This window comes from Bactrocera tryoni, chromosome 5 (assembly GCF_016617805.1).
Source record: "Bactrocera tryoni isolate S06 chromosome 5, CSIRO_BtryS06_freeze2, whole genome shotgun sequence".
In the NCBI taxonomy this organism is placed as follows: domain Eukaryota; kingdom Metazoa; phylum Arthropoda; class Insecta; order Diptera; family Tephritidae; genus Bactrocera; species Bactrocera tryoni.
This window is the reverse complement of record NC_052503.1, coordinates 56,974,898-56,985,783: the sequence shown is the minus strand read 5'-3', so window position 1 is coordinate 56,985,783 and position 10,886 is coordinate 56,974,898. Positions and strand designations below refer to the sequence as shown.

Genomic DNA, 10,886 nt, shown 5'->3' with positions numbered 1-10,886 from the left:
GTGGATATATAAAGGAGCGCAAATTCGGTGCGGAATTCGTAGTGGGAGAGAGACTCCTTCGCCGGGTGCTGTCATTCACTCCGGTGGATAAACGTTTAGCCAGAATCGGCATCAAAGCGAAGTTCTTCAACATATCGCTGATTTGCACCCACGCCCCCAAAGAAGAAAAGGACGATATGACCAAAGATGCCTTCTATGAGCGAGTTAATTTTTACATGAAGTACGATATGACCAAAGTTGCCTTCTATGAGCGACTTAATTTTTACATGAAGTAAAATAATATATTTTAGAGCTGCACCGAAATGTGTACTTTTATTAATACTCTTAAGAATGACTTATTACATGGTTCGTACTTCTATTTATATACATATATGTACGTACTAACTAGTATGTTGACTTATTACTAGTTGTTAATTTGTTTGGATAAAATATATTATTTGTATAGGTTTGTTTAAATAAATCTTAGTGCTACTTATACGATTGAGATGCTGGTTGTTTACCATTAAATAACTATTTGGGCTGTTATTGTTTGTTGTACAGATAGTGCACTTCTAGTGTTCCAAGATAAGGTTGTTTTGATGAATTGTCTTTAATGTTGTTTTGTTTACTGAAACATAAGGTTGTTTTGATGCTTGTTTGTTTAGGATGTCTCCAGTGTTTTAAACGTGCGTACGCTCCGAGGTCCTAACATCGACTTGGACCACTATCTATGGAGTAAAAAACGCTCGTCAACAAACATAAGAAAGGATCGCCGTCGAGAAGCTGCAATTACAACAGACAACCGAACGATTTTCTACTCGGCTTGCACTCCTGCTCTCTGAGAGCACTCATCAGGAACTCGGTATAAAGGAATTGTTGGACAGCATTTCAAACTCCTTACGTACAGCTGCAAACGAAACCATTGGTTTTCGGAAAATGCAAAAGAACAGCTGGTGCGATGAGGAGTGCCGTGTCGCAGCGGAGAGAAACAGACTGCCTACGATCGACCACAACACGTGCGTGATGAGATAGATACCGAGAGCTCAAGAGGGAAGCGAGACGCATTTGCAGACAAAAAAGAGGAGACCGAAATGCGTGTGCATATCTCACATTCCACTAAAGTTACATAAACCAAACTTCTTAAGTACAAGGCTTTGTAGCACTACTTTACATACTGTGAAAGGTTGGACTCGAATTATAACCAAATCCACTCCCCATATAACGGTTCTGATGAAAACTACTAAATTTTACATTTAGATAAGATGGTACGGAATCGCTTTATAGGAGCCGGTATCAAAACTGGACAATGATCGTGGTTTTGACCGTCTTTAGATGTAATCCAATATCAACCAAATTTGGTGTGTAACTGTATTGTTTCTTCAACATTCTTATACCTGTATGTCGGACAGTTTGTGAGTTATCTTCATAAAATTGCTTAGAAACATGTTCTCGCGATAATAGACAACTTTAACCGTTTATGTTTGTCAAATATACGATATTTTAATCAAATTAAGTAAAGCCATAATGTGATTTAGTTCTAAAACTCATATATCTCACCCTAATATAGGAACCGACTATTTCTGTTTTCTTCATATATCTAATATAATAAGTTAGGCTTTTTTTGTCGTCATTAGGTCGATTTTAACGTCAATATTTCGGGCACGAACTAAAATGTGGTAATGATGTCTACGGCCTATAATATATGTATATAAACTATTAATAATAAATTTAATTGTAAAATAATATTTTTTGTTATAAAGTTTTGGCAACACTTGAAAGTATTTCCCCCTCTCTAAAACATACAATTAAAGGTTAAGGTTTGCGCAGCTGCACTAGCTCCTATGATCAAGGTCCCGTCTTTGTCTAAAAATAAACTATCCTTTCCATATATGTATATGGTATATAAGACAATACTCAGATCGATTTGATCGTATGAATTTCAAATCTTAGGGAGCTCGGCTGATACAAATAGTAAAGTTATTCTAGCTTTTCGCACTATGGTGTGTGCACCTTTTTATCTTAGAACTGACGTTTTCCAGCAAAACTTAAAAATGCTCAAAACTGAATAGTAGTCGTCACCCCTCTGGATTGGAGAACCAGCCTAACGTATGTACTTGCGATCCAACCGCTGGATCATAGACAACAATGTAGAAGACTAAAGATATTCCCTCCATTAGACTCACCTTCATTGTAGTAAAATATTTTTCATTGTACTATAGATCGACATTATTGTTTTTTGCTAGTAAATTTAGTCATTGTCGTTTTAATAACAAAACAGATTATAAATAAAACTGAATATAACAAAAAAACTGTAATATAATAAATTTTAAAATACTTTAATATTCAATATCAATATCAACACAGAAATTTAGTAATTTCATTTCATCATGTTAACTTTTCGATTTTAGACAAAATTTGAGTAATGCTGCCTAATAATTTGAACAGTTATCCCCAAAAAAGAAAGCTAAGGGTTGTTAAATGCGTTTAAAAATATATTAATTTCAGTAGCCATCCGCAAAAAAAAAATATTGCCATAGTTTCTAGCCCTAGTATACTGGCAACTACAATATAATTACCTTACACTGTGGTTTATATAATAGTTCTAGAATGGGGGTAAAAGCTTTTTAAACTACGTCGATCAATAAAATTATTGAACAAATTGCAAACTAAATACTACGGAATAGTGCGGTACATTGATGGGAGAATCCCACTGATTGCCGTAAAACCATTTGCTGAAGGTTGTGTTTTCTGATTTTGTCAAAAAAATGTAGTACTCGATCATAACACAAAATCGCAACTCCCGACTCAGTTGACTTTGGTAGGTAACCAATATAGACTCGTAATGTACATACATATATACAAGTATGTATACTTGTATATGGTATTGCTCTTAACTTTTACAAACTTCAAAAATATATAAAGACCCGAACTTATCTTTGACACATAAGCTAGATGCATAAATATTTTTGATGGGCTTGTCTTTGGAGTGTCACGAGCTACTTTCAAGTTAATATTGAGGTAAAAATTCTAAAATGGAATGTAATACTTTTTCGTTGGCAGTTGAGATTTCGCGTTGAGTAAAATAACGGGAAAAACTTAGCAAAATAGTTCCAGTTGTAAATACGACTGTGTTAAAATTTATGTAGCTGTTTGATCCATTTGGCCATCTACAAAATGCACTTATGAGATCAGAAAACTATAACATTCTCTACCTGATATACTCAGACACCCAAATAATATGAATCATGGAGCACTTCTCCAATCGTAAGAGTTATTAATTTTTATTAGGACTTAATTAGCTGCAAAGAAATATAAATTACACTAAAATTTTTTCTTAAGATGAGTTTACTACGCCGTAACAAGTTAGTTTAGGTAATTTTTTAAGATTGTCTGTGTCTTTATTTTGAGCCAATTTAGCAATTAATTCATACCCACTAACCCACAAGTAAATTTCCGGTTTTATTTTTAGTTTTTTGCGATTTTGTTGAATTTTCTCAGCCAGAGTATCGTATTTGCGTGCGCACACAAGATCACAGGATCCCAAACCCAATGCAGGGCAGAAATCCCCGCTACCATTTCCGATGTACGCCACACGATCGTACTTTATATTCAGAGCTTTCTGCATTGAAATGAATTCTTCCATCACACGCCGCTTGCACAAGTTCTGTGGGCTATACGGACATTCTGCACAGTGATAACCGCTCACAGTAACCTCTCCGCAATCATTGATCTTTGAGGGATTGCAATAAATACCAGTGAAACAGTGGAAAATCCCATGTTGTTCCAGCCAATCGGCGATTAAAATGCGATAGCCGTCACTGATCAAGATCAAGTCATAAGTCGGCTCAGTTGAATTCCACAGATAGTGTATCAGCTTAACCATTCCGGGCACGGGCGGCACGGCGCGTATAAATTTGCACATTGTATTCGCCGGGTAGCCCATTGAATGGAGTTCCTTAAATGCTTTATTGGTATAATCTATCCAACCCTTTTTCTGCGAGTCGTACTTTTGAGGGCGTCGATAATTCGGTATGAATTGGAAAAGTTGACGCATGGAGTTGACGCTAATGATGGTCTCGTCGAAGTCGAAAATAATTAACTGGCGTGAAGGCATTTTTCGTGACTTTCGTATACATATATTATTGATTAAAATAGAAGACTATGGACACTGCAGAAAGATAAAGAAAATTCTACGTAAATTTTGAATTGATGATGATTTTGATTGTTTGAATATTTATGAAATTCCAATTGTTTATATTTTTTTAATTGTGATATGCTTTGACGTTTGGGTATGATTAAATCATGTGTACATGAACATGTTCTGAGCATCATAAGGAGTATACAATTTCAATTAAATTTTGGGTTTAGCAAACAGTGTTGATCAAAATATAATGTTTTAAGTTTTTAATAATATCTTAGACAGTTTTTAGTAAACATTTTTGAATGAAATATTTGTACACGCAATAGTCAATCCTCGGATCGTTTTTCGGAAGTTTTTCTCTGCGTTTTTTCGAAGTTGCGTCGTTACTGAACTAAGACTTATTTTCGCTGTGAGTCGTTATTTCTTTAAATGGGTATTACGAATTGCGATGTTAGAATCAGAAACCTTTGAAAATCAAGAATGATAGAATACAAGATTACGACGACCGCCATTACGAAACGTCATAGTTCCGTGTTGAGAAGAACAAGAGTGAAAAACTGTCAAATGCCTTGCAAATTGTAAACAGAAAAGTAAACACTTTTGTAAATTCGCAAAATATTATTAATTCTTTCGATTTTAATGAAAAGTTTTAGTGAAGCGATTGAATATTGTTGAGTGAAAAGATTTGAATCATTTCTAAAGAAATATATGGGCCTATTAATAATAAAATTGTCTATTAAGTTGTGATTCAAATGGAGAAGACGTTTCTTGTGTTGTATATAAATATATACATATATTATAAGTTCAGATGTATCAGATATATGAAATTATGATAAAAGAATTGTGAAATTATTAATTTAGTATTGAATATATCATTTCTTTTGCAAAATAACACCCATTTTTTGGCAACTTTTAAATCGGCCGGAAAACTGAAAAAAATCGTTTTCGATCCTTTAATTGCCTAATAATTCTTACAACAAGCCACTGCACATTTCATTTTAAAAAATTAATATATTTATGCTTAGAAATTTAAATAAATACAACAGTACACTTACACTGGTTTTCTTCATTTGAACAATTTCCACACATGCTACTCTATTTATTGTGGATGTGCCTAAAACTAATTATATACATATTTTCTCGCAACAATATTCTAAACATTCCACTGAAATTTTTCCTGCAAAGACGACTGAATTAATATTATTTTGGGAATTTCAAAAAGTGTTTACTTTTCTGTTTACAATTTGTATGCATTTCTATGCTTGTTCTTCTCAACGCAAAACTGTTACGTCACGAAATTGTTGAACAATGTATTTGTTTTTGTAAGAATTGTCAAGAGCTAAACCGAAAAAAACTAACTGTAAACTAGTGTTGAATCTTGTATTCTATCATTCTTGTTTGAAAATCATAATTTGAAGAGCTGTTCGAAGAAACCTATCTTTGATGTTTACATATACAATGATTCCCATTGAAAATAGCTATTAACTTTATTGTGTTTCAATTTGAGTCGCCATATTTTAGAACATATCTACTATACAAAGCGAGGTCTTACTGTAATTTGTTTTTTCCATAGACATTACAGAAATATTATCAATATAATTGGTATTTGGTTTGGAGATTAGGGGAACATTTGGACTGATTTAAATAATTTTTAGCACTGAACAGTATTGTTCTATGATAACATTCACATTCACACAATGCATTAAGTAACCGAAATATTCACCATTAAATAGAAATAAGACCCGAAAATCTTAAAAACAGGTTCAAATACGGAGGATTGGTTTAATTTTTGATAAGAAACCACTTTCTGATCAAGATGGTACGATTATGTCTACGTAATTTCGTGAAAATATATCACACGTTGAGCAACATAAGCCGTATAAAGTCAACAGGTAAGTCGAAATATATACCTACATATATTAGGGACAGGGAAAGGTCTTGACGGATTTCAGTTACTTTAGACATTAATCTAAAGTATGCAACACAATATTTTCAGAAAATTTTATAACACACACTTTGGTTTTAGTTAGCATAGCAGGCCTTGAGCTCAGTATCGAGCTTCTACACTTTGGCATGTGCACAAAACATTGTTTTGGTGTCGTTGATTGCACTTCATGCGAGCATCTCCATAGATGCTTTTCGATTCTTTCTGAATGGCAAATTAAAAAAGAAAACGACGGTTTCAGGTATTTAATACCGATCTTTATTATCGCATTCAAAATATTTTCCATACACTTGTTATGAGCCCGGCTGAGATGGAATTCAGAGCGAATTTTGGTTTCAGTTTCGTCTTATTTTTGTAGCGGGATTCGTACATTATTGGATATTTCTCAGCCTATTTTTCCTTAACAACAAAATGTATAACTTTTTAAAAGGGTATGTGTTAAACCCTCATTACTGGTTTCAATTAACATTAGTTTTGATTTCGATGACGAATATTTTGGCACCAAAACTAATGTGCTGCGAATAAGTCAGTCGAATTCATTGCCAAAGTTTTACTGATAATTAAATGGCTTTTAAATAGTTTGTAGCAAATTCATAAGATATTTTCGTTTAAAAAAGGAAAGTATTTTTTTTAATTATATGAAGGAACATTACCACGGAGTCTACGTTTCCTTGCTGTAGATAGTTATCAAGAATATATTTTAAATAATTTTAACTTTGCGTTGGCGCAAACTACGGTATCTATGGTCGTTCAAAAGGTTTTAAATTTGATGAACGCCGTTTTTGTGCAAAAATATAATAACCCAACAATTAACCTATTTTCGTGCAACCGACGCGATGGGCGCATCATACCTACGGAATTAGCCAAGTCATGAAACGCAAGAGAGTTTTTAAGCGTCGAGATCTAAAACTGCTCAGCTCCAGAAACAAAAATTTCAACAGATAAGATTTAAATACGTTATGGCCATTTGTTACGATTCTATTTATTGAGAGAAAGCAACATAGTCTTTTTAATTTCGAAAACTGTGTCAGATAATCAAATGTGCAGGACTGGGAATTAAAATCATGACATACGCGACGGCAAGCTTCGTTTAGTTCAAATTTTGATCTAGAAGATTTTAACAGTAAGCGAAGAAAAGCGAACCAGGATATTAAATATAACTGCAGACAGGATAAAAGAACTTCAAACTGTTCCATCCAGGTTTTCTACTAAGAATATAATGCAAAGCATTTCCTTACGACTAGTGTGTGAAGGTAGACTTAACCTAGAATCCCATCGGAAATGCCCGAAGACAGACTCAAACTTGCCATCATGAATTTGCTATACCCATATAGGTTCTAATTAAAGTTGTAAAAAGTTTTAGGTAACATACGGATCTCTAAATTCTATAGACCAAACAAATAAAACTGAGACCACCTTTTGCTTTCGAGACTGAAGACTAAAATTAAACTTAGGTTCATAGTAACACCCAAATCAACAAAGTTAAAAAGAGAGGGGTGCCCAGATCCACGAAAAGAGCACATTGTCTTAAATTTTTTTTACCTTTTACATTTTTTCTATAACAATTTAAGTATATGATTAGAAAAGCTTACCTCGTCGGCATGTACGAGTAGTAATTTTTTTGAGAACTCTATTACAGAAGAGATACTGTTAATAAATAACAAGAACTGAACCGAGCCAAGTTGACTACCTTGTGGAACTCCTGAAGAGACAGTAATTGAATCTGAAAGAGTGTCGTCAAATATAACTCCTTGTGTTCTATTATACATATATGTATGTAGTAAAGATAATAAGATACTCATTAAAATAAACTTGCTTGAAAGCCCAGAAGATCAGGTTTATTTAAGATAGTCGAGAGATTTAGTTTATCGAAAACTTTGCTAAAGTCAGTGTATAAAATACTCGTACCGTGTGCTTGGTTCCCTAAAACCCAATGTACATAGTTTACAAATTCAAGTAAATTTGTTAAAGAAGATAGGTAGTAGAGAGGAATTAATATGGTTGTTAAAAGCAAGTTGATATATGTACTTGGCACAATTTTTTAGGAAGCATTAAAAAATTCATTCAATTCAAATATCATATCTGGACCGTCATTGAAAGATGGCTTTAACTTATTTCAACTAAGTAAGACGTCTTTCTCAGAATTAATTGGAGCGTTAATTGAAGTATTCGGACAGAGCAGTAGCTGATAGGAGAATTAGTACTTGAAAAATTCTGCAAATATATTTGAAATTATATGATTGTCACATGACATGATTTGGAATTAACGAAATCATAAAACAGTTTTGGAATGCGTACAACGCCCTTGTTTACTTGTTAAGTAAATATTATAACATTTTTTTAGGGAGTATTGTCGACGTAGAGCAGAATATTTAGAATAGTCGTTAAGTGAACCAGTGTTTTTAATGTTTAATAAATAATAATAAATTACACATTATCAGTTTTCATTAATATTTTTCCTACATAAACGCTGTAATGTTTAATTACAACTGCTTGGTAGTAACTGAAATTTTTTGATAATCTACTCAACCTCACTGACACACAGTTGAATATCGTAATACCATAAAAATGTTCAAATTTGACAACACATCAACCGACATTTTTTTGACGAGTTGAATTGATATTGATAATACCGAATTTCAAAACTTTAGCCAACTATTAATTGTCCCAAGTCTGTCTTTCGTGACACATTGTAGAACGTAGTTAGGTTTTGATAAGTTTCAATCAGAGAAACTTGGCTCTCCACTAGCTACGGGCACAGGAAGTGTTAGAAACCCTCATATTGTAATAAAATTGGAATGATATCTATACATTCGTTTGAGCAAACTATTACGAGCAAAAAAGAGTAAGACTTTGTTTCCAATCTTCGAAACAGTTGTTAAAGTCAATTTTCGGAATAGCCTTCAATGAACGTTGCGATTCACGTTTAATGTATTCAATTGACTCAAAACGGTTTCCTCGGAGTGTTCGCTTGAGTTTGCTGAATAGTCAGAAGTTACACGGAGCTAAATCGGGCGAATACGGTGGTTGCGACACGTTATTGGTTGAAAATTTGGCGAAAAACTCACGAAGAATCAATGCGGTATGCGACATTGCGTTATCGTTGTGCAAAAACTAAGAGTTGTGGCCCATAATTATGACCTTTTTTTACGAATAGCTTCCCGAAAACGACGCATTAAACTCAAACAATATTACTTGTTGACAGTTTGGTCGGATCGAACAAAACTGTCAACATAACCTTGATTTTTGACCTGTTTTGACGTGGTTTTTTCGACTTCGACTCAACTTGCCACGATATTCGGTCGTATAAAACGAAAAACTTGAGATTTTGAAACAAATCGTGCTGATCTTAGGCTCAAATGATCTTTAAAAATCGTTTTAATTGAACCTTCCGATGATGTTGATGGCCGTCCTGGTCTCGCCAGAACGTCAACGCGTTCTCGACCCTTTTTGAATAAAGAAAAATAAAATAAAATATGTAAAGAAAATTTGCCAAAATGCCGCCCTAAAATTCTTGCGCCTTAGGCAACTTATATTTACCGGATGGCCCAGCGTCCAACATTGACACACTTCAACTCAAAACATTAACCAAAAGAGAAGAGTTCATTCATAAAACACGCTGAGATCGTTTGCTAGCTCTCCGATGCCAAATATATCACAAACTAGAAAAAAAAATCGATTCGGCTTCTGCGCGTAGGTTTAATAGACTAGTCCGAGTACTATTAGATCAGATGTTTTTTAATAAACTCATTAATTTTTGCCTAATTAATAGCTAGTCCTTCTTTCTTAATCCACTCACGTCAGAATAAAAGTAGGCCTGGTTAAAAATATTTTGAGGGCCCAAGGCTATTAGTTTTGAATATGAACTGATATCAATTTCAAACTTCAATCTCTGCTGGCTTTAGCGTTGTGAAATGTTGCTTATAAACACAGGTGAATATTGATTTCATTATCTTCATTAATTTTCAATATATTTCATGTGTGATATGAAACAAAACAGTTTTTTTGGGTGTTTCAACATAAGTGTACCTTAAATTTTTAGCATTTGGACTTCGGAATGGCGGGTTTCCTTCCTTTTCCTCCCCACTCCACCCATGACCGTTGCGATCTGAACCCATGTATTTTGGCGGTTCAGAAATGTACGATCTCTTTGATGATGACGCAGATAGTGGTTGATTTTAAATTGCTCTGACATTTCAGCCAGGTCTACGCCTCCCATGTGCTTGTTACAACACTCAAAAATAGCCGGTCTAGGTATGTTTGAGTACTTCTTTTCTTTTCGACACCTGCGTTTACACTGAGAAACCGGATTTCACCTACATACATATATATGTAGTTCGAAATGAGTTGAACGCTCTTGTTGTCAATCCAGCGCCATTCTACTAAATTTTATGTTGTCTCATATATACAAGTAAAATTATAGGTCCTATTTTCATGACCTCTCTTTCATTGGTAAGACAACATTTTTTTATTCTATTGCTTCGAATAGGTGCTGCTCCTAAAATGCTGTTTTGTTTTAGTGCAGACATCACACTTATGTATATATGGAAGCAAACCAATTTTCAAAAAATGATTTATAATTTTTATGCTTTGGAACATTGAACCCAAGTACATTACAATGTCTGATGAAATTTCTAGTCTATGAGAGGGGCAAGTTCCTTCTCATTTATACAGAGGAAAGTCGTATAAGACCCCCCATTCATTGGGCTTCATTGGAAGGTATTGTTTAGACTGCTGCGCCCTTTATATTTAATCATTTGTTTATCAATGCTTTGATGTTCTCCCTGTCTATTTTGTTGCATTTCTCCGTATTTTTTTATT

General features: G+C 33.9%; 1 protein-coding gene across 1 annotated transcript; it reads right to left on the bottom strand.

Annotated features, from left to right (window-relative positions):
• Nucleotides 1-3,033: 3,033 nt before the first annotated feature.
• On the bottom strand, nucleotides 3,034-4,212 carry LOC120778172 (pyridoxal phosphate phosphatase PHOSPHO2-like). The gene has a single exon (XM_040109908.1). The coding sequence runs from the start codon at nucleotides 4,091-4,093 to the stop codon at nucleotides 3,314-3,316; it is 780 nt and encodes a 259-aa protein (XP_039965842.1). The 5' UTR covers nucleotides 4,094-4,212; the 3' UTR covers nucleotides 3,034-3,313.
• Between the last annotated feature and the right edge of the window lie 6,674 nt (nucleotides 4,213-10,886).